The sequence below is a fragment of the Mus caroli genome, unplaced genomic scaffold (genome assembly GCF_978045245.1).
Source record: "Mus caroli unplaced genomic scaffold, Mus_caroli_1 scaffold_13, whole genome shotgun sequence".
Taxonomy (NCBI): Eukaryota; Metazoa; Chordata; class Mammalia; order Rodentia; family Muridae; genus Mus; species Mus caroli.
The window spans coordinates 23,465,666-23,491,920 of NW_028227268.1; the positions used below are offsets into that span (position 1 = coordinate 23,465,666).

Here is a 26,255-nt window from a genome sequence, read left to right on the forward strand (position 1 = left end):
GAGTGGGACTGTTGTTCACAGTCACACTGCAATGGGAAGGACTCAGCAGCGGCACCACTGAAAGCAGGACGTTCTGGTGAAAGGCCCCGCACGGCACCGTACTGTGCAGGGCAGGATGTCTCGGTCTTTAAGTCACACTCCACCCTCTGGACCAGAGTTCACCATGTGTTCCTGTGAGATTATTTGGTGAGGACTTTTCTGTCTCCCATACTCTGCGAGTCCAGCGACAGGGTCCTGTGAGGCTGTGGGAAGGGAGGTGGTGGGAGGCATTGAGGAGTCAGTGGTGTGGACGGAAGTGACAGGTTAGCCTCTTGGGCAGCTCTGAGCCACGGGGGAGCCTGCAGCTGACCTTCAGGCCTTCTAGGCTTCTTCAGCTGAGGAGTGAGCCAAGCAGGAGATTGTGGGGACACAGAGTTTGTTGGGGGGAAAGCCAGCCAACCCAGGACCTGAGCTCTGATCCAGTAATCACATTAAACTCGGCCTTCTGCCTGTAAAGGCATGATGTCATTCTACCTGTCATTCTACCGGGTGGGCAGCTTTGCAGAGGGCTGTTCATAGGTGGTGAAGAGACCAGGCCTGTGCACGTGGTCAGCCTGCCCCAGCCCCAGCCTCCTCTCTCCATTGATTTATCATCCATCAGTTTTTGGGTTTTTTTGTTTGTTTTTGTTTTTCTTTTCCAAGAAGCTGTGGCTTGGAGTCAGCGACACTGGGCATTTTTAGTGCCGTGTCCCTATCGATTAGTAGAGAATGGCACCCAGAGGAGGTCCGGGCAAGCCAGAGCATCCCACCTCCTCCCAGTGCCTTCTTTATCTGCCCTCTCCTATCACGCCATGCCACGCCACTCACCAGCCCCCAGCCAGGCATTAGCCAAACCCAAGAAGGAAGATGAAAAACACGTACTGGACACCACTCTTTATTATCTGCAAGCTTGGCTACAGTGACGGGTGGGGTGGAGGGTGAGGGTGGTTGGGAAGGCTTCCCTCCATGCCACACCCCCCACAGGCTTCCTCCTGCCTCCCCTGCCCCCCACTCCAACTTCGGGCCAGCAGGGCCCTAAAAAAGGAATCCAGTCAATTCCGGGGCTAAACCTGGCCACTACTGTTTCTTTAGGGACTTCGTTCCTATGGGGACAGGAAACTCTGCAACCTGGTTGACCAGAGCAAGGGATATAAGAACCCAGTTTGGGAACACTGCTGTTTAAATATTAAACAGGGATGTCTTGTCCCCCAGAAGGGAGACCAGATGCTGCCTGGGCCCCCCCTGAGACGGTGCCTCAGCATGGCAGGGCTCACTGTGATTTTTTGGGGGTACTGCCACAAACTGGGTGCCTGGAGCAGTGGCAGGAATCAATACTTGGTATTTACCTATCTCCTTCCCTGGCCTCCACAGGAGGACACAAGAGTCTTCTCTCTCTGCTCTAAGCAGGAGAACAAAACTCGGAAGTGGAGAGAATGATCTAGAAGCTTAGAGCTCCATTTTCTTGTCTTTGTCTTTAAATAGTAGGCTTAAATACGCATAAATATTAAATAGAGATAAATAAACTATCTAAAAAGGGCTTTCTGCTCAGGTCTAGGCCAAGTGGTGCAGAGCAAGGCGAGCCGTCTCCAGGAAGCTCTGCAGGTACGAAATGGCCAGGACACCTCCTGCCCGGCGCTGGAAGGCAGAAGTGAAGGCTGGCATGGCGCTCTGTGTGGGCTGCACAGGAGGGGCCACCCCTAGGTTTTCCATCTGTAGGGAGGAGATGAAGTCAGGGATCAGTCCTTCCTTGAGGTGAGGAAGTGCTGGGAAGTTTGTAAGTTGGCCTGTGGGGTTCATTAATGTTAAGGGTAAGAACCAAGACTCCAACCCAGTCTGTCTCTAGACAGAGTCTGTCTCTCAGCCTGAAGGAAGCAGGGTAGGGGGCAAGGGGTGTCTTCTCATAAAACAGGCCTCTGAAAATATAGAGAGTTTCCAGGGTGCCCAGGCGTGCTGCCATGACCCCCTCCAGATGGTACTCACCTGCTGCCAGATGGTGGTGGCAAAGTTGGCAACATCCAGCTGAAGCAAGTCCAAGGTGGGGGCCAGCGCAGGGGAAATGCCCGCTAGAGCCTGCAGGAGACCTTGGTAGAGGCAGAGCCCGCTGTGAAGCTGGCTCAGGCACTGTGTCTGGGGAAGATAGCAGGGTTAGGCAGTATGTCTTGGGATACTTGCTCTCTTCAGGAGCCCAAATAGTAGGATGTAGTCCCTCCTCCTCTTCCTCCTCCTCCTCCTCCTCTTCCTCCTTCTCCCTCCTCCTCCTTCTCCCCCTCCTCCCCCTTTTCTTCCTTCTCCCCCTCCTCCCCCTCCTCCTCCTGGTCCTCCTTTTTCTGCAAATACTCACCTGCTGCAGGGCTTGGCTAGAGCAGCCACTCAGGGGAGCCTTCGGGATCCCCAGAGAGTGGCCCAGCAACACCAGCTCCTCAGGGTGACACAGCTTGTAGGTGGCACACTGTAGATGGAAGGATACTGAGGGTGCTCACCTGGGCCAGGCTGTTTGTCCAGCTCAGGTCCTCCTGGCTTCTCAGCTCCTTACCTTCCTAGTGAACCTAAGGACTGTCCCATCCAGAGGTCCCACTGCTGTCTCTACTCATTCTCTTTCCTGTGCCCTTCGCCCCCCATGTTCCCTTCCTCAATGTTTCTGTCAGTATTCTGAGGGTGCCATCTAGGCTCTTGTGCACACTGGGCAAACACTGTCAACTGCTGTGCGTCCCTAGCCTGCCCTCTTCTCATTTGTGCTCCTGCCTCCCCTGCCCCCCCCCCAAGTCCTTCCCTCCACACCTGTTGCAACGCCACTCACCAACTGCTCCAGCAGCACTGAGCCGCTGGCCTGAATCTTCCTCACTTGCTCCAGGGACTTAAGCAGGAAGCTTCGGGGCAGAGGCAGGGATGGTGGCAGAGAGCTGACAGTGACCAGGGGAACAGCCTCTTGTCCTGACCATAGTGCACTTTGCCACAGCAGCAGCTGCAGGGCTAGGAGCAAACAGACAAGTCTGAGGCACTTGTTATCCGGCCTCTCTCCATTCCACACCCAGGGCAGGTAACCAGGGCACTCACCCATTAGCTTCATGCGCCTCTGGGCAGAAAGTTGAGCCATGGATTCTGGGTGATCTGGGCTGCAGCTCTGGGCTCTGCCAGGGCCCAGCTCCAGGGGGCCTTTATACATAAAGCCATCAAGGCCCCGGGAGGAAATTACCTGGGGCTGGGGCAACTCAGGCTTAGTAATAACTTCCCAGGATTTATGCAAATTTGTCGATAGCTCAGGACAATGCAGGGGGTTGGGGAAAAGCTGTTTGCGAAAGTTTTTGTGAAATCGGGGAATCTCTGTTCCTTCCTTGACGTCTTGTCCCCCCCTCAAACTCTCTTCCTCTCTTCCAGCCACACCCAGGCCTGAATCCGCTGCAGGGTGTTGGATCGGAGTTGTCCAACAAGGCTGGTGAAACCCTGGAGGGAATAGCAGGGAACTCAGACCCTGGGGAAGAACGGGTGCTCAGGTCAAGACTGCTCCTGTCTCTCCATCCTCTGGCAGACATGCTTGGGCAGCCCCCTCTGCCCTTCATTTGTGATTCTCAAGTCACCTATACCTGGGACAAACATCCAGAGAGAAGGAAGAACCTGTCCTCATTTCAGACCCATAAGCTTCCTGGTGGCTGCCTCCTGCAGTGCCGGGAACCCTCCACAGCACCCTAGGTAGGGTCTTGCTGTCTACGCCCGCCCCACATTTGGATAAAACAAATTGGTCCAGCATTCAGGCCATTCTGTCCCAGGATGATTAGCTGGGAACTCCCCAATACCCCCCATTATGACTCATTTCTTTAAGCCCCTGGATCCTGGCAGAGAGGCCAGAGGAAACCGGATGTCTGTCTTGAATGAATCAAGACCCTCTGGGGCTCCTGGCTCACCTGACCTTGCCTTTCTGCTTCTCTTGGCACATTACCTCGATGTCGTGGAGTCTGGGGCATCTGGAGGGCGTCGGAGGCTGGGTCATGGAGCGTCCAGATGATCTCTGCTCATCGTGCAGCAGTGGTGTGAGCTGGTTTGGGTCGATGCAGGCTGGGGTGAGAAAGGAGAAGCCGCATCTCCCATCCTAGAACCCTGCCCAGTGTTAGCTCTGAGAGAGACCTTGGTGATTTCACTTCTGTGAACTGGGCCAGAAAGGGAAATGCCTTGCCCAATCATGGGTAGTAGGGATGGAGGGACATCCCAGTCTCTCTCAGTCCCAACAGGGTATTACTGCCTAAAAAGGAGGACCGGATTCCTTCTCTGACTGACGGCATCTCAAGCTGGTACTTTCTGAACTATTTCACCCCCACCAAGGTGGGGCCAAGGAATATAGACATTTTTTGATGTTGAGGCATACCTGATGGGGTGGGGCCAACTCTGGGGCTAGGCTGCCCTCTGGTGGCCACAGATGTCATGGACATTAACTACATAGCCTCTGCTTGAGAGGACAGGGCAAGGGATTCCCATTCTGTTTGTTTGTTTGTTTTTGTTTTTCAAGACAGGTTTTCTTTGTCTCGATAGCCCTGGATATCCTGGAACTCACTCAGTAGATCAGGCTGGCCTTAAAGAGATCTGCCTGCCTCTGCTTCCCAAATGCTGGGATTAAAGGCGTGTGCCACCACCCACAGGTGAGATTTAATTCTTAAAACATGCTAACTAGCAACAGCTGCCTACTTTATATGTCACAAACTCAAGACCCACAGGGGTCGCATATCAGGTAGACATCTTGCATATCAGATATTTACATTATAATTCATAACAGTACCAAATCACAGTTATGAAGTAGCAATGAAATCGTTTTATGTTTGGGGGTCACCACAGCATGAGGCACTGAATTAAAGGGTTCCGTATTAGGAAGGCTGAGCGCCATGGTGTAGGGGGTGGTGGGGATCTTTTGCTGCCGTCATTTTGTTCTGTCTACCAATTGGTGGGCTGCAGATGAGGGGTGGCCTTGATGAAGCAAAAGGCCTCGCCTGGGGTCTCAGAGCTCATAGATGAGCTGCACGAGCCCCCATTGTTCTATTGCACCAGCCAGCTGGAGTGCCCCTCGGAGAGTGGAGAGTAAAGACCGGAGGGCAGCGTCCGGGATGTAGCTTAACTGATACAGTACCTGCCTGGCATGGACAAAGCTCTGGGTTACATCTCTAACCCTGCATAACACAGGCATGGTGGCACACACCTGTCTTCCCAACACTTGGGAAATAGAGGTAGGAGGATCAGAACCAGACCTGGCTAGAGAGGGGCCCTGAGGTCCCCGATATAGTGTAACAATTGTCACTGCTACTAGCTGCTAACCAGAATTCAGTGGCCAGATTCTGTTGCCGAAGACACCGCGGGCTCTGGGCACAGGACACAGAGAAATCAAGCTGGACGTGATCTCAGAGCCTCTTCCTTGCTGTCTGGACCTTATGGTGTATGCAGGCTGCTAAGAGGATCGCCATCCAATGCTTACTCAGCTATGGGGGTCTGCACGTTGTACTACTGAGCCCAGGGCCACCGGCGTGCAACAGTGGATTATCTATAGGGGTAACCAATGACTTCCCAATTGGATTTGAGGCCACAGGATGGAATCCACTCTAGTACTATCATGGTCAGTGTTTATGTGTGGGAAGTCCTGGGACCCAGTAGGGAAACTGTGCTGCTGTTCTGATAAATAGATATGATGTGCTTGTCTAGTTGCCACCTGAATAATTATGTTTATTACTGTCATAGCTTGTCAGCTTTGGTCAGAAACTCTTCTTTTTGTTGTGGACAGAGCGCTGAGAAGTGACTGCTGGATGCTTAGTTATTAGTGAGAGCTATTAGTGAGAGAGCTATATTACCCTATCACGGCCCAGCGAGCACTGTGGACAAGAACAGAAAGAATGCAGGGCTGGAGGAAGGGGCTGTGCTGCCACACCTCACCAGCAGCAGATTTCTTGAAAAAGGCGTGGCTATGGCCATTGTACTGGAGCTGGTGTGATGGATGGTTTCCTGCAGGAGACTGGGCCTGTGAGCCCCTACCCCCCTGGGGGGGATTTATAAGCAGTTTATGGTCACTGGGGAAAGAAGAGACTTTTTCTTCAGTACCCATAGCAAGTTACCCATGCCTCTAATAACTCCTCCTCCATGTTATTGTAAGAACCTTGAGCTTGAGGCTGGTGGTGCATGCTTTTAATCCCAGGAGACAGAGGGAAGCAAAGCTCTTGAATTATAGGACAGCCTGGTCTACAGAGTGAATTCCGGGATAGCCAGGGCTACACAGAGAAACCCCTTCCTGAAACAACAACAACAACGAACCCCAAGGAAGTTTATGGATCACCTAAACACAACAGGAGAGTAGACAGGGGACTGGGGAGGAGGAAGAGGACCAGCAGGAAGGAACTGAGGGGTAATGAGGAGCTAATATGGTCAGAACACGTTAGATGTACTCTATGGAAATGTCACAGTGGAGCCTGTAATTACACATGCTAATAAACACAGCTATGAAGCTCAGGGACATCCTCAGCTACATAGCAAGTGTGTGGCTAGCCTGGGCTATATGAGGGGAAAAAAGATCCAGGAGCAATGGCCTCTTTTCCTGGACAAGTCACACAGGGGCTGAGCAGGGCTAAACTGAAGAAGCTCCAAGGCCAGGGTGGTTTGTGAGAGGCTGAGGCTGGCTGCAACTCCTCTAAAGGCTCTCAAAGAATTTCTGTTTTCTTTTTGCAAGGCTTGGGACTGAATCCAGGACCTCTGGCATGGTAAGCAGGCACTCTACCCCAAGTTACATCCCTGGCTTAATTAAAAAAAATTACATGTCTATTAATGTTTTCCTTCTATACATACATGTGTGTGTGTTCTGTGTCGGGGAGGGCATTGGGTCCCTTGGGATCGTCGTCGTGCATGGTGCTGAGCCAGGTCCTCTGCAAGAGCAACTCGCTCTGCTCTCTTAACCGCTGAGCCATCTTCCTCGCCTTCTCTGTGGTCTTTAAATGAGCACCTTTTCTGTTTCACGTTATACAACCTGAGCCTGTGATACAGCTGCACGTACAGCAAGCAGGGCGGCCGACGGCTTCCTCTCCTGCCCAGTATCCAGGGTCACGCCCTGGTAATGCTCACTAAGTACCACAGGCTCATGGTTACCACCTGATCCAAGTGAACCCTTTCGTGGTTTGGTGAGTTTTGGACTTCGGTCCAGACGGTTGAGTGCTTTGCTATGATGCTCTGATTCTTCCTCTTCCTGAATCTGTGAGCCATCTTTTTTGGTCAACCTCCTTGCTATCTGAAATTTTAAGGAAGGCTAGACTGGTCTGTGTGGTGAATTCCCAGCTAGCCATGGACCTTGCCTCAAAAAGCAAAACTACAGAACACTTCAGGCATGAACTACGTGGACACAGGATGAGATCTGCAAGAGCGGAGGGCTGGAAGGCGTCCCATCTCACAGAAACAACTTCATGCATTTTATGGCACTGGGCTTTGGAGGTTTAACAATGCTGGGTCACTGTGACCAGGACTGGGATCAGGAACCAAAACAAAGGCCAAACCTGTGGAGTGAAATCTGAGGCTGATGAGGTGTGTCTGTGTGCCTTCCCCCAACACACAATACTTACACCAGCCTGAATAGCATGCCAGGCACTGGGGTGGTCACGGAGCCTACAGAAAGGCTGGCAAGACAAGGCTCTGCCACCAACCACTGCTCAGAAAAACATGACTAGGTGGCCCTGAGCAGGGACACGGATCTACACCAGTGAGGCAGTCAGGCTGGCAAGGTGGAAGGCGGGACTGGAAAGCAAGAGGTGGATTGCCAGGTGACCCAGGTGGTAGAGAGCTCAGTAGGGACAGAGGGACACAGTAGTGATCCAGAACACAGGCCTAACTACAGTGACCCAGCAGGTCACTGTCATCAGTGCTGGGACCTTTGCCAGGTCCAGCTGGGATTGGCTGAGGAGCTGGGGAACCCCGTCCTGACCCCCAATTCTTTGTCGCCAGCCATCTCCCACAATACAGAGCCACTGGGTAAAGGCTGTTGTCACCCTGCCAGGCTTTGTTCTCTTGTGCACAGCACTTAAGGTCAGCCACTCATCCTTGACTTTTCTGAGGCAGGGTCTCATGGAGCCCAGTTTGTGCTTACTCCTGATGCCATGCTAGCTGTAACAGGCTTGCGCCATCAAGCCTGGTTTGTGCAGTGCTGGGACTCAAACCAAGATTCTATGCATGCTTGGCAAACACTCTGTCAACTGACTTCCATTCCTGTTGTTTGCCCCTTGGAGCCTCTGGCAAGTTTAGGCTCCTGATTTGAAGAGCCAGGAGGCTGAGTCTAGTCCTCTACTTGATGACAGGAGCACAGCAGCCTAGGGCACTCATCAATGTACCCAACACGTGAGAGCCCCAAGCCGAGGCCTCCTGACTTTGGCTCACCTCACCTTGGCTTCCTTTCCTGAGGATATGCTGGATCCTGATCACACTTGGGGCTAAGATGCCAAGAAAAATAAAGCCACCCGGGCCTCTCAACCGTGCGGTCAATCAAGCAAGTGCCATGGAGTAACTGACACTGTGCACAAGGAGCTCTGGAGAACTTTTTATTGTTTAAAAATCATAATTGAAGCTTCAAAAACATAGAACCCAACGTGTCCCAACTCCAGGCCCTAGTCCACACCCTAATCCATGGTTCTGTCCGTCCCCTCCTGCCACCGACACCACCATGAGGCAGGACCCTGCCTCTAGGAGGCTGCCACCTGCTCTTCTGCCCACAGGGTACTGTCACCAGCTACAGAGAGGCATGATAGCAAGAAGGGGACGGTTGGCTCCCAGCATCCCTGACCCCTGCACATATGCAGTCTGTGAGCCGTGTGTGGGAAACAGAGAACAGTTTCCCGGGCAGGGGACACCTGAGGGAAAAGAGAAAAAGCCAGTCTCCACTCAGCCCGCCCCTCCCCGGCCTGGCTCAGGGAAAGCTGTCATCGTCATCCTCTGCCATCTCCTTGGCAAACTCCAGGTCCTGCTGCTCCCGCTCTCGCCGCTCCTGCAAGGAGAGGGGCTGAGGGCTTCACCCAAGGAAGGGGCTGCCCCGCCCTCCAGCTCCTTCCCCGCTTCCCTTTTGAAAAGGTCCACCTTTGACTCTTGCTCACCTCTGCAGACTCCAGGTCCTTGTTGTAGGATTTGGGAGGAAAGCGCATGGCCTGAAAATAGCAGGTGGAGAAAGAGAAGCAGGAATCACTGGGCCTTCGCATGTCCTAGACACCAGGGTCTGAACATGGTGGGCCATGCTTTCTCTCCTGCCTAGCAGGAAGTGACCGACCATCGACCATCCATCCGACCATCCATCCATCTATGTAAAGGCGGGGTCTCTCTACAAAACCCTGGTCCTGCAGTTCACTATGTAGACTGGGCTGTCTGTGAACTCACTGAGTCTACCGGCCTCCACACTGAGTGCTGAGATTAAAGGCGTGCACCATTATCGTTTTTTTGTTTGTTTGCTTTAGTTTTTCGAGACAGGGTTTCTCTGTGTAGCCCTGGCTGTCCTGGAACTCACTCTGTAGACCAGGCTGGACTCAAACTCAGAAATCCACCTGCCTCTGCCTCCCAAGTGCTGGGATTAAAGGTGTGCACCACCACGCCCGGTGCGTGCACACTCGTTTAGAAGTAGACTCTTCTACTACCAGATGTTAAAGGTGAGGACAGAAAGGGCTGGATCTTAAAGACCCTCACATGATTGCAGTGGGTTTTGCCAGATCTTTTTTTTTGTTTGTTTTTGGTTTTTCCAAGACAGGGTTTCTCTGTGTAGCCCTGGCTGTCCTGGCACTCACTTTGTAGACCAGGCTGGCCTCGAACTCAGAAATCCGCCTGCCTCTGCCTCCCGAGCGCTGGGATTAAAGGTGTGCGCCACCACTGCCCAGCTGGTTTTGCCAGATCTTAAGGAAGGCAGCGACACCTTGGCCCCGGGGTAAGGGAAGACCACCAGGAGGGAATAGCACCAAACTCAGTGGTTAGGCAGAGAAGGGCTTAGGTCTTCTGTGGAACTAAAGGCCACCCCTCATTTTATACAGGCGAGCATGGCCAAGTGCTCCCCAGTGTGAAGTGACTTCAGTCTCAGCAATTCCTGACACAGGCAGAGACAGACTTAGAGGAGGGGACCGAGCAAACTTGGAACCTTGCCTGCTCCTTCCTGGTGACATCCCTGATGGCACTACAGTCCTGCTGGCCGGGGCTATGGAGCCTTGGCTTAGTCTTTTGTCCCTGTGGCCCCACCGTTCATCAGTGGTTTGTAGACACCGGCTAGGGACTGGGTACTAATCCCTGAGGACTCTAGGGGGGTTAGGGGGTGAGGGCTGTAATGCTGACTAGCCCGGCAGTAGCCAAGGGTGCCTCACCTTGACAGACATGTTGTGGATGTCCAGACAGAAGGAGATGCGCTGGTGGAAGGCCAGCTGGGGCTCCCGGGTGGAATAGATGTCAATCATCTCTTTGGATTGGACATATCCCTTCTCGTGATTGATGCTGGCCTCAATCACGCCGTCCCGGATGGCCTGTGGGCTCCCAAAAGGAGGAATGGTCACCTCCTGTCAGACTTGTGCTGGCCAGGCCCTCTGTCCTAACACTCCCGCCCAGATTCATTCTCCTTTCTGGCAAGCTCCTGGCTTTGCTATAGTACTGGCATTTCCTGATGAGACTGGGTTACTGCTGAACCTCTGGCAAATTCCCTCCTACTCCTGCCCCCTGTAACAGGCAGGAAGGTCACGTCCTTGGCCAACCCCACCTTGGCGACAATGAACTCTGCATCTTCTGGGCTATCCAGCTGCAGCTTCTGGGCGATGTCAGCCAGGGAGATCCGGGAATAGGACAGGCTGATCATGCGCACACCTGGGGGTGGGGTGGGGAGGGGAGAGGGAGACAGTGATGGTCACCACCCACTGACCCACCAGGCCACCTGTCTCAGAAAGAGAGCATCTGCATCCTGTTCAGACCCAAATCCGTACCTGTCTTGATCACATTGTGTCGCAGTCGGATAATTAGGGTGTAGGTCCCATCAGTTTGAAACTTCTCCCCAAACTGATCCAGAACTTGGTTGAACTTGGCAAGATTTCCTGTCCTAACAGCTGTGTGGGGACAGGGTGGTTTAGCTGATGTAAATGGTCACCCACAGCAGGCTCGGGGCAGGGCTGTGGGCAGCAGCCTTACCTTGGGTGAGAAGGAAGTAGGGCATGAGGGAGCGCTTTAGGGAGGGCTGACGGAACTGCAGGCGGTCTGGGATCTCCCCCAGCAGGAGCTCCACCACGATCAGAAGCTTGTGCACCTGCATGGGGTGTGACAGGAACACAGTGGTCGGGGCACATCCGTGGGCAAGGAACCCAGTGCCTGGGCTCTGATCAGACATACCGAGGACGAGGGAGGGAAGGAGGGAGGCTGGGATGCACACACAGTCAGCAGGCAGGCAAACTACAGTACACTAAACACATTTAAAAGGGAGAGAGGGCGCAGCGAAGGCTCAGCAGTTGATGTCTGCTGCTCTTGCACAGGACAGGAGTTCGGTCCCCAGAACCCATATGGTGGCTTAAAGCTGCCTGTGACTCCAGCTCAAGCAGATCTGACACCCCTTTTGGTCTTTGTGGGAACCCACAACTCCATGGCACACACCCTTAAGCCTAGCTCTCGGGAAGCAGAGACAGGTGGATCTGTGAGTTTGAGGCCAGCCTATCTACATGTGAGTTCTTGGAGATCCTCTCTCTCTCTCACACACAGGTGCAGACAGACAACATACACACCAAAAAGTCAGTGGGAGAGAGGAGTGGAGGCCGGAGTGGCCGTCAGTGTGTGTCAGGATGCTGATATTTAAGGAGAGCGTTCAGATCCTCCCCAGGGGCCCCAGGAGAGCCCAGCCCGGGGATGCTTTGATGTTAGTCCAGGAAGACTCCTGGTAGGCTTTGCACCTCAGAAGTGGAAAGGGAACAAATATATGTTTGCCTTTTCAAAAAAGCCAGGGTTTCCTTATACAGTCTAGGTTATATAGCCCAGGTTAGCCTTGCATTAGCCCCGTACTTGCTACAGGTTAGAAACAATCCTACCTCAGTTCCCCATGTGCTGGAATAGGACCTGTACCATGACGCCTGGTCCAATATATGTGCTTCTGCTTATAGTTTTATCATTTCTTTGAAGATTTCATAAAACATATTTTGATTATATTTATCCCCCCATCCTCCTCCTAATCCTCCCAGATCTGCTTCCAAAATTTATGTCTTTTAAGGTTTATGGAGGAGAGGCTGATGTATTAGTGGATGCTAATGGCCTTCGAGTCAGTTCTGGACGGGCCAGCAGCACTGGCACCCCAAGAAACAGTGCAACTGCAGACACTGGGGCACCGGGGCACCCACCTTTAATCCTAGCATTTGGGAGGCAGAGGCTAGCTTGGTCTATACAGTTAGCTCCAGGCTAGCCAGGGATAGACAACGAGACTGTGTCTTGAGAGGGTGGGCAGGAGGGAGAGAGACAGGCACACAGACACACCACACGTTTCTTTAGCAACAGGTCAACAGTCCAGTTGCCTTAACTGTGCACTGCTCTTGCTGGGCTTCCTGAGTGCCTAAGTATACAGCTATGTCCCCATGCCTCCCTATACCTGTATTTTAATAAGCTGTGAGGGGGCAGGGGGAGGGGAGAAGACAACGACAACACACCACACAGGCCCTCGCCTTGAACACACACACGCCCCTTCTACCGTCCCAGGCTTCATCACTGAGCACTGGCCAAGACTCAGGACCAGCTGGGCTCCACCCTAGCCCAGACACCACTGTAAGGAAACATGTAAGGAAACATGCCCCCTCCCGTGTTATTTGAGATGTGGGGTTTACCTCATGGAGACTCACCAGCATGTAGCACACTATTTCGTTATCTGTACCTGTAGTGCTTTTTGTTGTTCTAGACAGGGTCGTACACTATGTAGCCCAGGCTGGCCTCCACCTACTCCTTCCTGTGTCAGCCTCCAACTGTGGAGTGCGGGGATTACTGTGTGCCACCACTCCTGCCTCTTAGTGACTTTTCAAAGAAACTTTAGTGTGGCTTATATTGCATGCAATCTACCAGGCTGCCCCCGTGTCTCATGAGTCTGGAAATTCCTTTGTGTGAAGAAAACCCTACTAATATTCCAAAACCAGTTCAAATGTAAGATTTCTTATTCTTTAAAAACAAGGTGGCCCGCTCTGACCCATCTCCAGCGCTCGCCCACCCTGAGAAGGGAGCAATGGCGGCTGGTACCATTCTGAGGCAGGCACATAGGCTAGAGCTGAAGAGCTGGATGCAAAGCTGTGCTCTGGGACTTTGCACAGGCCCATGATGGTTCCAGCAACATTCTTTCCCTTTCTGGTCATTCATGGTGCTCAACACCCAGGTCAACCCAGAGAGAGAGAGAGAGAGAGCATCTATGTCCGAGGGCTCTGAAGTGGCCAGGGCTTACGTGCACACAAGCCCCCCAGCTTTGTGAACACACAGGCACGTAAAGGAACATGGAAAAGCCTGGGCTTATCAACGCCACCTAGGTCCATGCCTAGGAGGACTGCGAGTGCTGGGAACTCCCGGGAATCAGGAATATTCCAAACTCATCTCAATGAAAAACATAAGCTGGCAGAGGAGCTGAAGCATTGCTGACAACTCCGACACGGATGGCCGGGGCAGCCTCGGGATGGCCCAAGAAGCTCCAGCTCTAGTACAGGGCTACAGACCTTAGGGTACTAGATAAACATGGTAACCATGGCTCACCGTCTGTTTGAAGCCAACAGCTGTATGCTGTGGAGCCTTTCGAAGGGCATTGGTCATTGTTCTCCGGGCTTCAGAGTACTCCAGCTGGATAGCCTTGATTCGCCCTGGGAGAACAGGGGGAGAGTGGGTCAAAAGAGTGGTGTGATCCACCACGACCACAGACCACCATTACCCCTCTTTGGGCAAACACCTGGGCTTTGGAATTCTGCATCTCTTGCTTGCCTGATGATCTGTAGATTATCCCATGTGCAGGCCCAAGGTGTGACCTGGTCCCTCATGTGCCTATCTGGGATGAGGGCCGTCTACACCAAACGGACCAACCCTGAAGAGTCTGCACCAAGGAGCCTGAGCCATCTCAGCCCTGCTTACCTGTGTAATAGAGGTACCTGGCCCACTCATTGTTGTTGGCTTGCTCAGGGAACACAGACTTGGATACCAGCTTCTCAGCCTGGTCATACAAGCTGTAGTGCAGGTAATTCCGAAGCAGGAGGTTCAAAAGGGTAGCCTGTCCATCAGCATCGTGCCGCAGGGTGGCTGTCCGGAGCCGGGCATGCAAGAAGCTTTGAGAAGGAAAGACAAAGGGATGTCAGACTCTTAAAACGAGGTCAGGTTTGGTGGTTCACACCTTTAATCCCAGCACTTTGGAGGCAGAGGTGGGGAAAGCCTCCGTGAGTTTAAGGTTAGCCTGATCTACAAAGAGTTTCAGACCAGTCAGGGTGACACAGTGAACCTGCCTCAAAAAGAAAGAAACAAAAGCACGGTGTCGCACACCTTTGATCCTAGCACTCAGGAGGCAGAGGTGGAGGTGAGGCTGAGGCCAGTCTGGTCTACTTGTCTAGTTCTAGGACGGCCAGACTTACACAGAGAGACCCTGTCTCCAAAACAAACAATGAAAAGCCTCAAACACAACTCTGAGCTGTCCTATTTAACGAATATTCATTATGGTCTGGTACTGTTCTAGAGCGGACAAAACTTGTGCTTAGGCCAAGAATGTGGTTTAGGCAGGACAGACAGCAGCAGAGGCGAGGAGGACATCAGGGGAAGAGGGCAGGGACACCGAAGGCGAGCGCTGTGGCCTTGCTTTCTTCTGCTTTGGGTCGTGAGCCTGAGCCTGGGCCCTGGCAGCCAAGGTGTCACTCTAGCCCGTTTCTCCTTACACTGTTTATGTGAACACACGAGGGCAGAGGACAGCCTGCAGGGTTGGTTCTCTCAGTTCACAGCCTAAGTCCTAGGGTTCAAACCCAGGCCCTCAAGCTCAGCAGCAGTCTTTACTCACTGAACCATCATCAATAGGCCCTGGACTTAATGTTTGGTTGCTTTTTAAATTTATTACATTAAAAAATGTGTGGGGCTGGAGAGATGGCTCAGTGGTTAAGAGCACCGACTGCTCTTTTAGAGGTCCTGAGTTCAATTCCCAGCAACCACATGGTGGCTCAGAGCCATCTGCAATAGGATCTAATGCCCTCTTCTGGGGTGTCTGAAGATAGGTATTGTGTTCTCATATACAGAAAATAAATAATTCTTAAAAAACAAATAAAAAAGAAAGAAAAAGAAACTTAAAAAAAATATGTGCATGTGCATGAGCCATGTGTGTTTGTGTGCACGTATGCAATAGCACAAATCTGGAGGTCGGAGAACAACTTTTGGGACTTGGTTTTATCTTCTGCCATGTGGATCTGAGAGATGGAAGTCAGGTTTGGATTTTTACCCACTGAAGCATTTCACTGGCCCAGGCCTGGCAGCTTGGCCAATGCAGACCAAGCTGGGCTGCAGGGAACCATGGACTTAAGAAGATGGGGAGGAGCCGGGCATGGCGGTGCACGCCTTTAATCCCAGCACTTAGGAGGCAGAGGCAGGCGGATTTCTGAGTTCGAGGCCAGCCTGGTCTACAAAGTGAGTTCCAGGACAGCCAGGGCTACACAGAGAAACCCTGTCTTGAAAAACCAAAAACCAAAACCAAAAAAAAAAAGAGGGGAGGGGTCCAGGCAGAGAAGCGTGCGCAGGCTCTGAGGGAGCATGTCTGGTATGCTTATGCTCAAGGAAGAGGAGGAGGTGGAGTGTAGGCAAGTGCAGACAGCTGAGGCCATGAGAGGAGGAGACAACAATGTCAGGCCAGCTCTCAGAAATTACCGAGGACTTTTCTAAAGGGCACAGGGGTAGGGGAGGGGGTTTAGGAGTGCAGGGGTGGGGTTAGGGGTGGCAGTAGCAGGTTTTGAACAGAAAGCTACAACATTCCTAGCTGACCTTCGACCTCGAACTCATCTACAACCCTCTCTTCCTGTGGGTGACAGAGGACAGGGGACAGCTCTCTAAAGCCCAGAGGTTAGCCTACTGTTCACCCAGGTTAGCCCATTATCCACCCACAGCTGCCACTCCCTCAGCACAGGGCTTGCTCCCTGCTGGGCCCCTGGGGTGGACTGAACAGACTGTCCATCAGGCTTAGATAACTGAGTGCTTAGTCACCAGGAGGGCACGAGGTCCTGGACGCAGAAGGACTAGAAGGTGTGGCCTTGTTGGAGGAAGCATGTCACTGAGATTTCAGAAGCCCACGCCAGTCCCCAGCCCCTCAGCTAAGGACGCAGCTCCTAGCAATTGCTCCAGCCTGAGCAAGTTGTCATGATCATGGACTAAACCTCCACAACTGTAGGTAAGCCCCCAGTGAAATGTTTTCCTTCATACGGCGCCCTGGTGATGGTGTCCCCTCTCAGCAACAGAACAGTGACTAACACAGACCCTCACACCCACCTGTTCCTCACTCTCTCCAGACCCACACCCCTGCACTAGTGATGATCAGGGCTCTGATCCCACGGGGACCTTGACTCCTCATACCTGCGCACCACATCCAGCTTGTCCAGGAACTCATAGACCCGGGCGTGATAATAGTAACACTTGGCAGCTACGAGGTCCAAGGCTCGGCGGTTCTGAGTGCTGATCTTCTGCATCAGGTCATCAGAGATTTTCTGTGCCTGGCAGGGGTCGGGAGGCAAAAGAGAAGCAAGTGGTAAGTCCTCCAAAAGTCACAGAGGAAATATCATGAGCATGCAATTCTGTTCCTAGGTGCATATCCAAGAGAACTGCAAAGAGTTGCGCAGAAAGCCTATGGACAAACGCTGGGACCTGCACCATTTAAAGTAAGCCCAGTATTTCTCGGTCTCTGAAGAACGCATAGTAACCAAGTGTGGCGCTGCAGGCTGCAGGCTGAGGAAGGAAGAGCCAGAGGGCAGCTAGGCTGGGCCAGAGGGAGACAATGTCGACAAAACAGAACTAAACAAGAAATAGTAACAATAAACAAAGTAAGACGTATTCATTAGGATACCAGCCAGTCACTTGCCAGACTGCACAAGTCTCAGGCTACCCTGGGTCACAGAGCAAATCACCGAAGCAAAACAACAGGCTAAGTGCAGCTCAGTGCACAGCCCAGAACCAGCACACATGAAGTCCTAGGCTCCACCTTCAGTTAAACAACAACACAGAATGGCGTGCTCACTGGTCCATGCTATGCCATTACCCCTTGCATAATCTCTAAACTTTGCATTAAATGCAAGGAGCAAATCTTCCAAAGAGACAGAAAGCACACTGGTGGCTTGTGGGTAAATCGAGGGTAGCAAATGACTGATGGCAGGCATTGGTTTTGTGCTGGAGCAAGCAATGTGTCCTTAGAGTTAGTGCTGATGGCTGCACAACCTTCGGTGTATATAACCTACAGTGTATATAACCTACAGTAAATCCTTCAGTGTATACAGTAAAACCCTTGTGTGTATATATAGTAAACCCACTGTATACAGTAAAAAGACAAATTTTATCTAGAAAACAATTAAAACAGTGTGGTGAAAAAGAACGAAACAGCAGGGAGAGAGGCTCCTGTCATTTCTGCATGTCAACCAAGGTGGCCCACTCTGGTGAGAGGCAGAGCCGCAAGCAGGGAAAGCACCCACTGTGCCTTACTGGGCACGCTTCCGGCCACAAGTGAGAGGTTTCCATTTTTATTTTTCTATTGTGTGTAAGAGTGCCTGCTTGGTGCCTATGCCAGAAGAGACTGTTGAATTTCCTGGAGCTGGAGTTATGGCTGTGAACTGCCACCTGAGTGCAGGGAATCAAACCCGGATCCTCTGTACCCGCAGCCAGTGCTTTTAATGGCTGCACTATCTCTCCAACCTCATAGAGCTGGCGTTTTAAATATATAATTTTGAAAAGTGATTACTTTTATCTGTATATGCATGTGCCCTATATTAATATGCCTGCGACAGTCTCTCGAGTTCTGAGATTAAAGGCATGTACCACCACCACTGCTATGTTTCAAGTTTATTTTGTGCAAATGTGGGACATGGTCTCACTACACAGCCTGGACTGGCCTTGAATTTGTATTCTGTCCCAGCCTCTGAGCACTGGGGTCACAGGTGTGCACCACCACGCCTGGCTTGGAGAGATGGAGAGCCAGAGTCCCCAGTGAGCCTCTCACTGGAGCTCATCTCCCCCCAGAGCCCCACTGGGCTTGCTAATCACGCCCACTGCATGCTGGGTACCTCTTTGTAGCGCTTGCTGTTCATCAGGAAGATGACCATGAGCAGCTGCAGGTAGGCTTCCACCTCAGGCAGGAGAGGCGCTGATGCCGCTTTTCCCGTTCGAGGACGAAACTGCAGGTCGGCTTCTGTGTCCATGGGCTGGGAGAGGACAGAGCAAACAACAGAGTTTACTGCTGGGCACTCACCGTGGGTTCCCCAACACACACAGAGAATTTGCCAGATGCTGAGCAGACAAAACTAAAGACAGTCCTTCTCCCGGAGTGCCAAGAGGCTAACACTAGAGTACAATAACAAGGTCAAGAGGGGCTGGTGAGATGGCTCAGTGGGTAAGAGCACCCGACTGCTCTTCCGAAGGTCCAGAGTTCAAATCCCAGCAACCACATGGTGGCTCACAACCATCCGCAACGAGACCTGGCGCCCTCTTCTGGAGTGTCTGAAGACAGCTACAGTGTACTTACATATAATAAATAAATAAATCTTTAAAAAAAAAAAAAAAAAAAAAACAAGGTCAAGAGTTTCACAGAAGAAGCCACCACACTCAAGATCCCTGCAAATTCTATCAGACACCCCTGAAGCTAGCCCCACTCACTTCTTCTAGGAAGGGTAGCAAGAAGTCTCGAGTGGCGTTATTGGAGGTGAAGAAGCCATGCACAGCCTTGTACAGAACGTAGTGGTTGAGGCGGCGTGATGTGGACGGCAGCATCCGCAGCGCCCTCAGCACGAACCGAGGCTCCTTGCCGGAAACAGCCTTCTCTAGCTGTCTCACGTGCTCTTTGATGTCTGCAGAGGACCAGAGAGGAAAAAGATGTGACTTGCAACTCCCTGGGGAACAGTTCCATGGCGTGTCTTACAAAGGGGCTGGCGTGTCCATTGACCCTTTTTGGCCCAATAGGGCTAAAGCAATATTGGTGGACGAGGCACACCAGTTTTCAGATATACCAGGAAACAAGGAAAAAGCTAGCTGGGCAGGGGTAGGGTCAGCAGGAAGGCCTAGAGAAGAAAACAGCTGAGAAACAAAGTAGAAGAAACTCATGGAGATTCACCAGAGCTCAAAACGCGGGGAGGCTTTGTAAATAATGGAGAACTCTCACACAGAGACGTCACACGTCACACCACGACTGTAACCACAAAAAAGCCTTCTGAAGAGAAACACGCAACGATACAACCAGACTCACGTCTCACTTCACAAAGAGCTTCTGTAACCAGCTAAGAGAAACTACTGCCATAATTTCAGAACAAAAGTGGACGCGGACACAACCAGGGATGGCAAAGCGCCTAAAGACAGGAGGACTGTGCTTTGGTGGCATTCAAAAATCTAAAAACGAAACCATTTTTTTTTTTTTTTTTGGTTTTTCGAGACAGGGTTTCTCTGTGTAGTCGTGGCTGTCCTGGAACTCACTCTGTAGCCCAGGCTGGCCTCGAACTCAGAAATCCGCCTGCCTCTGCCTCCCGAGTGCTGGGATTAAAGGCGTGCGCCACCACGCCTGGCTCGGAACCATTTTTATACTAATAAATTAGCAATATTTAAAAGAGTGGCAACCAGGCTGGTGAGATGGCTCAGTGGGTAAGAGTACCCGACTGCTCTTCCGAAGGTCAGGAGTTCAAATCCCAGCAACCACATGGTGGCTCACAACCATCTGTAACAAGATCTGACTCCCTCTTCTGGAGTGTCTGAGGACAGCTACAGTGTACTTACATATAATAAATAAATAAATAAATCTTAAAAAAAAAAAAAAAAAAAGAGTGGCAACCTAAACAGTAGGGAAAAGAACATTTATGCTGTAAATCAGATTTTTAGGACAACATAAAAAACTTTAGAACTGGGGCGTAAGGAGATGGCTCAGTGGTTAAGAGTATCAGCCACTCTGTCCAGAGGCCCCGCTCCCAGCACCCACATGGTGGCTCACACTTGTCCATAACTAGAGTCCCAGGGGATCAGATGACCTCTTTTGGCCTTGGTGGGCACTGCACACAGGTGGTGCATTTACAAACATGCAGGTAAGATACTCACACTCACATACACACACACTGAAATTCAAACATGTTTACCCTTTTTGACTTAGGTATACAAATACTGGGAAGTTATATTTAAGTAGTTACAAAAGTGGATTGAAAACTTTGGAATAGTGATGACTGCAAAACTACTTAAAAGAGCAAGAAATGAGAAAAAAGAAGAACTTAGATGTGCAGCAGTTAAGAGAATGCTCTCTGAGTCTCACTGCCCACTTAACAACGGGTGCTTTGCGTGCGACAGTAACATCGACTATGTATGGAGGGCCCACCATGTATTTATATCATGTGCTAGCGCAGCTCATGAGCTCCAATGTTCACAATAACCCAAACAAAACAGCTAATGCTATTAATTCACCCACACAAACAGGGAAATGGATTCTGGACTTTATATAATCTCCATCACTATACTAAGTAATCAACAAATGCTTCTTGCATAAGTTGAACCCTATGTTCATGGATGTATTAAATGAAGACAACAAAAAGAAAATGACAATATCTTTACATACTAATGCCCTGATCCAAATTGTATACTTCAGTGATTCAATTATGGAGCAGTTTGAAAATACACAGGGAAATATGTCAACTCTGGTTAAAAGTTTCTCCCTGTTGCTTTAAAATGCTCACATCTTCCAGAATTTCTACAGTGAATACAAACCATGAAATATTTCTCTCTCTCTCTCTCTCTCTCTCTCTCTCACACACACACACACACACACACACACACACACAAGCGATGCTGAGTGACATTTCTGCCACTGGAAACTTTTATTTCAGGAAAGAAGACCTTTACTGTATACAGATCCTGTTACCAACTTTAGAATGGGAGTTGATGCAGTCTATACATACATACACTCAAAAGTACAACTCAGGGCATGACTCGCCTATCACTATGTTTTTGAGACACACACACACAGAAAAAAACTACAGATCACCCGGAAAAGTCTCATCTCGCCCACATGGACAAGATATACTAAGTGGAAAAAGTAAAAGAGCAACTTAAGCGGGACAAGGGGACAATAGGAACCTGAGAACGGGTCTCTGGAGTTGGCTTATAGGAGTCGGGGCCACAGGTAGGCATTATAAACTAAAAGAGAAAGAAGGCAGGGGGTGGGGGGAGGGGGTCTGATTCAGAAGTAAATGCGTGTGTGTGCTTCAACTCTTTAGGAAAGGAGGGGTAAGGTCCTTAAGAGAGTGGAAAAGTGCACCGGGACTTTTAGTTTAGATGCTTCAACTACAGAAGGAAGGAAGCAATACAAGGTAGAAATGGCTCTCTGAGGGAGTTTGCTAAAGGAGCCTAGAGCTACAGAACCCTTTTTTATAAACTCTAAACTAAGAGGCCAGTGTAATCTGTTACCCTGGCTTCTCTAGACACAAATACAAATGCTACTTTCTACATAGCAATAACAGGCGCTAGAATCGGTCGGATGGAGTAGATCACTGGGAAGGACTGAAGAAAAGGCTCGGTGAGACTAAGATGCAACCCCAGATGAGGAGAGCAGTCGGCAGACTGGAGAACAGGTTCGGTCATCGGCTGGGGTCGAGGGAGTCAGGGTGGTTGGGCGGGCACTTCTGACCCCAGCTCCATTGACCGAAGGAACCAAGGTAGGTGGAGGCTACGCAGAGGTCCCAGCAAAAAGTCGCATCACCCTGGCCGCTGTCACCGGTGATCGCGGCACGACCCCGACGTGGGCTCCCGTACCTTCTAAGGTGACAGTGTCCAGCTCTCTCTGGGAGTGCTCGGTCGCAGCTGCCTTGCCGTCTCCCTCCCCCGTGGAGCCGCTCCCAGCTGCTGCCTCCTCTTTCATCTCCACATCCTGGGGGGCCGGCGGCGGCGGTTCTTGTTCCCCTCCCGGCGGCGGCTTTGCCTTGTCGGCGCCTCGGCGCCGCGCCGAGCCCTCCTGCTTCATGGCGCCCGGGGTCGAGGCCTAGTCCGGGGACCGAAGCAGGGGCCTCGCGTAAACCCTCACACCAGAGACCAGGCACAGAGCCGGGCCTGCACACCAGCGCGGGCTCGCGTCGGGCCGCACGATGACCGAGCAGCTGCAAACTCCTTCCCGGCGCTGGGGCTTCTGGGAAATGCCAGGCATGGCGAGCAGATGGCCGAGTCCAGGGAGGGAAAATAAATCAACAGCCGAGGTGCACGATGAAGGCGGATCTTCTAGGAAGTGGGAGGAGTCTTCAAGAAACGATGAAGGAGGACCTTCTAGGAATTGGGAGGAGTCTGCAGGAATTTGTGGGACCTGAGAGTGGTGATTTTATCTTCCTCTCTAGTGTACATCTTTGGATGTCCGCGAGAGGTCCCTTTAGACTCCAAGCTGGGCTATAACAGACTCTAACATGTAAATGGGTAGGACTTATCGGAGCTCAGATGGGGATGACATCATGAGTTGCCGGGCAGATTCCTCTCCACCCCCCCCACCAACCCCCGCCCCGGTCAAGCTCTCCCAGTTTGCGCGGGTCAGGTCCCCAATGAAATCCGCCAGGCTCGTGCTCTCAACGCCCGCCAGATGCTTCCAGCACCAGAAAGAAAAGGAGCTTGTGGACGAGTAGCTAGGCTGTTTGGCTTTCGATAAACTGAGCTCAACCCCTAGGGCATCCGAACTTCCTTGTCAAATTTTTGTATAGTGCTGAGTATAAGGCTTCTGTGCAGCCTGGGAATGTGGGGGTCGTGTGTATTTGTGTAGAATTAGCCAAATTTAATAATAGGTCCATGTTGTATACTGCTCAGGGCCATTATATATAGGATTGTTGAAAAACCCAACATGCCCAGCGTGGTGGTGCACGCCTTTTATCCCAGCACACAGGAAGCAGAGACAGGTGGGTTTCTGTGAGTTCGAGGCATGGTTTACAGAGTGAGTTCCGGGACCACCAGGGCTACACGGAGAAACCCTTTCCCGAAAAAACAAACAAACAAACAAACAAACAAACACCAGCTCAAGAATGTAATGTAGGGGGCTGGTGAGATGGCTCAGTGGGTAAGAGCACCCGACTGCTCTTCCGAAGGTCCAGAGTTCAAATCCCAGCAACCACATGGTGGCTCACAACCATCTGTAACAAGATCTGGCGCCACTCTTCTGGAGTGTCTGAAGACATCTACAGTGTACTTACATATAATAAATAAATAAATCTTTAAAAAAATGTAATGTAGGGCTAGGTGTGGCACATAACTTTAATCTCAGTGGTACACAACTTTAATCTCAGCACTAGGGATATCTTTGAGTTCAAGGCCAGCCTGGTCTACATAGCAAGTTCTAGGGCAGTGGGAACTACACAAAAAGACCCTGTCTCCAAGAAAGAAAGAAAGAAAGAAAGAAAGAAAGAAAGAAAGAAAGTAATGTTGAGGGGGTGGTGAGATGGCTCAAGTGAGTAAAGGTGCTTGCTGCCAAGTATGAAGACACGAGTTTGATCCCTGGGTCCCATGGTAGAAGGAGAGAACTGAGTCTCACGCTTTTCTCTGACCTCCACAAGCATGCTGAGGCTCGAGTTCCCCTCCCCCATAAGTAAATGCTTTTTTTTTTTTTTTTTTTTAAAGGTTTTTCTGTATTGCCCTGGATGTCTGGGAACTCATTCTGCTTCCCAACTGCTGGAATTACAGGCATTTGCCACCACTACTAAGCATAAATGCTTTTTTTAAAATTAGATATTTTCTTCACTTACATTTCAAATGCTATCCCCAAAGCCCCCTATGCCCTTCCCCCTCCCTGCTCCCCAACCCACCCACCACAGCTTCCTGGCCCTGGCATTCCTCTGTACTGGGGCATATGATCTTCGTAATATCAAGGGGCCTCTCCTCCCATTGATGGCCAACTAGGCCATCCTCTGCTACATATTCAACCAGAGATACGAGCTCGGGGGGTGGGGGTACTGGTTAGTTCATCTCGTTGTTCCACCTATAGGGTTGCATACCCCTTCGCTCCTTGGGTACTTTCTCTAGCTCCTTCATTAGGGGCCCTGTGTTCCATCCAATAGCTGACTGTGAGCATCCACTTCTGTATTTGCCAGGCATTGGGCTTTTTTTTTTTTTTAAGAATGTAAATGTGGTGGTTTGACTATGCTTGACCCATAAGGAGTGGCACTATTAGGTGTGGCCTTGTTGGAGAAAGAGCAGTGGGGGGGCGGGGTTGAAGTCTCCTAGTGCTCTGCTCAGAGTGGAAGAGTGTCCTCCTGGCTTGGCTGCCTTCCTATCAAGATGTAGAACTCTTGGTGTCTTCAGCCCTTCATCTGCCTGTAAGATGCCATGCTTCCCACCATGATGATAATGGACTGAACCTCTGAAACGGAAAGCCAGCCCCAATAAATGTTTGCCTTTATAAGAGTTGCCTTGGTCATGGTGTCTCTTCACAGAAAAATAAAACCCCAACTAAGACAGTAATATACCCCATCGGGCACCATGCTGCGCTCCAGTAATCCCAGCACTTAGGCCGAGGTCATCCTAGGCTACGGTGTGAGAACTTGCTGCCCTCTCCAAAGGTCAAAACAACTGGGCTAGCAAGATGAGTCAGTAGGCAAAGGTGTTGCCACAAGCCTGTGGACACCTGAGTTCCATTCCTGGAAACCAGGTAAAGGTGGAAGGAGAGAACTGAATCCATAAAAGTTGCCTACTGACCTCCACAAGGGGGCAGTGGCATGTGACAACCACTCATTGTCATCATCACCTTTATCACCATCATCACCATCACTGTCATTATCCTCATCACCACCACTACCATTTCCACCACCACCATCATCAACACCACCACCACCACCATCATCATCACCACCATCACCACCACCACTACCATCTCCACCACCACCACCACCACCACCACCATCATCACCACCACCACCACCACCACCATCACCACCACCATCATCACCACCACCACCACCATCACCACCATCATCTTTTCTAAGTGGAAACAGCAGGGGATGTGTCACAGAGCCCTTTAGAGAAAGTTGACAGTCTGCACTCTGTTCTCCAGTGCACTGAGGGGATGAAGGGTGAGGGTGGTGGAGCCTCTGCCGCAGAGCAGGGCAGCGACCTGAGGAGACCTTTATACATCCAAACACCTGAGAGTGGGAGCAGGAGGATGCCATTTGTGGGGGAGACATGAATAGAAGAAAACTAGACTGGGAAGCCTTCCTGTCTTTCCCACAAGCATCAGTTTTGAAGATACACCGGTCAGTTTCTCAAAGCACAAAATAAATTTCCAGCACGGAAACTTTTATAAACAAGATCCCAAGTGAGTCTCAGAGCTGGGACCGGCTCGGCTCCCACTCTAATAAGGACTCAGAAGACAGAGGATGTGTCCTGCCTATACTCTCTTTTGTATTTATAAATACTCAGAACATCTTGCTTCCTTTATGTGTTTGCTTTAAGATAGGGTCTCACAAGGTGGCCCAGGCTGTCCTGTAACTCAGAGACTTGCCCTTTGCCTCAGAGTTCTGGGGCAAAAGGGAGTTAGATCTTTATCTGCCCCACTACCCTCTCTCTCTGTGTGTCTGTCTGTCTGTCTGTGTGTCTGTCTGTCTGTCTGTCTGTCTGTCTCTCTCTCTCTCTCACACACACACACACATTTGGTTTTTTTGTTTGTTTGTTTTTTTAGAAATGAGGTTTTTCTATGTAGCCTTGGTTGTTCTGGAACTTGTTCAGTAGATAAGTCTGTCCTCGAACACAGAGATCCACCTGCCTCTGCTTTCCCAGGGCGGGGATTTAAAAAGTGATCTTCCTGTGCCACCACTGCCTGGCTCCTTTTAAAATTATCATTATTTTATGTTATGTGCATGGGTGTTTTGATTCCATGTATGTCTGTGTGAGGGTGTTGGATCCTCTGGAACTGGAGTTACAGGCAGTTGTCAGCTGCTATGTGAGTGTTGGGAGTTGAACTTGGGTCCTCTGGAAGAACCACTCTCCCCTTAACCACTGAGCCATCTCTCCAGCCCTGCATATCTTTTAAAAATTACGTTTATTTACTTATTTCGTTAGGATTGGGGGCACTTTTACCACGATGT

At 51.0% G+C, this 26,255-nt stretch overlaps 2 protein-coding genes across 2 annotated transcripts; both read right to left on the bottom strand.

Moving 5' to 3' along the window:
• Nucleotides 1-1,044: 1,044 nt before the first annotated feature.
• Csf3 (colony stimulating factor 3) lies at nucleotides 1,045-5,356 on the bottom strand. The gene is made up of 6 exons (XM_021178275.2): nucleotides 3,953-5,356; nucleotides 3,073-3,459; nucleotides 2,816-2,988; nucleotides 2,360-2,467; nucleotides 1,999-2,145; nucleotides 1,045-1,728 (listed from the first exon to the last, which is right to left on the bottom strand). Exons 1-6 carry the CDS (start codon nucleotides 3,975-3,977, stop codon nucleotides 1,570-1,572), a joined length of 999 nt encoding a protein of 332 aa, XP_021033934.2. The 5' UTR covers nucleotides 3,978-5,356; the 3' UTR covers nucleotides 1,045-1,569.
• A 3,189-nt stretch (nucleotides 5,357-8,545) lies between these two features.
• On the bottom strand, nucleotides 8,546-22,345 carry Psmd3 (proteasome 26S subunit, non-ATPase 3). Its single transcript, XM_085829581.1, has 12 exons — nucleotides 21,964-22,345; nucleotides 18,841-19,031; nucleotides 18,252-18,389; nucleotides 16,558-16,694; nucleotides 14,098-14,288; nucleotides 13,729-13,832; nucleotides 11,158-11,272; nucleotides 10,956-11,075; nucleotides 10,736-10,839; nucleotides 10,350-10,505; nucleotides 9,108-9,158; nucleotides 8,546-9,001 (listed from the first exon to the last, which is right to left on the bottom strand). Exons 1-12 carry the CDS (start codon nucleotides 22,169-22,171, stop codon nucleotides 8,924-8,926), a joined length of 1,593 nt encoding a protein of 530 aa, XP_085685707.1. The 5' UTR covers nucleotides 22,172-22,345; the 3' UTR covers nucleotides 8,546-8,923.
• Nucleotides 22,346-26,255: the final 3,910 nt, after the last annotated feature.

What these genes read in the sequence shown, in the direction of transcription:
- Psmd3 (XM_085829581.1), bottom strand. Translation starts at nt 22,171, where the DNA reads ATGAAGCAGGAGGGCTCGGCGCGGCGCCGAGGCGCCGACAAGGCAAAG. An exon ending in AAGCTGGATGTGGTGCGCAG is followed by an intron (nt 14,289 to 16,557) that starts GTATGAGGAGTC and finishes TCCTTCTCAAAG; the next exon opens with CTTCTTGCATGCCCGGCTCC. An exon ending in CTACTTCCTTCTCACCCAAG is followed by an intron (nt 11,076 to 11,157) that starts GTAAGGCTGCTG and finishes GTCCCCACACAG; the next exon opens with CTGTTAGGACAGGAAATCTT.
- Csf3 (XM_021178275.2), bottom strand. Translation starts at nt 3,977, where the DNA reads ATGCCCCAGACTCCACGACATCGAG. An exon ending in CCAGACTCCACGACATCGAG is followed by an intron (nt 3,460 to 3,952) that starts GTAATGTGCCAA and finishes TATTCCCTCCAG; the next exon opens with GGTTTCACCAGCCTTGTTGG. An exon ending in CCACCACCATCTGGCAGCAG is followed by an intron (nt 1,729 to 1,998) that starts GTGAGTACCATC and finishes TCCTCCCTACAG; the next exon opens with ATGGAAAACCTAGGGGTGGC.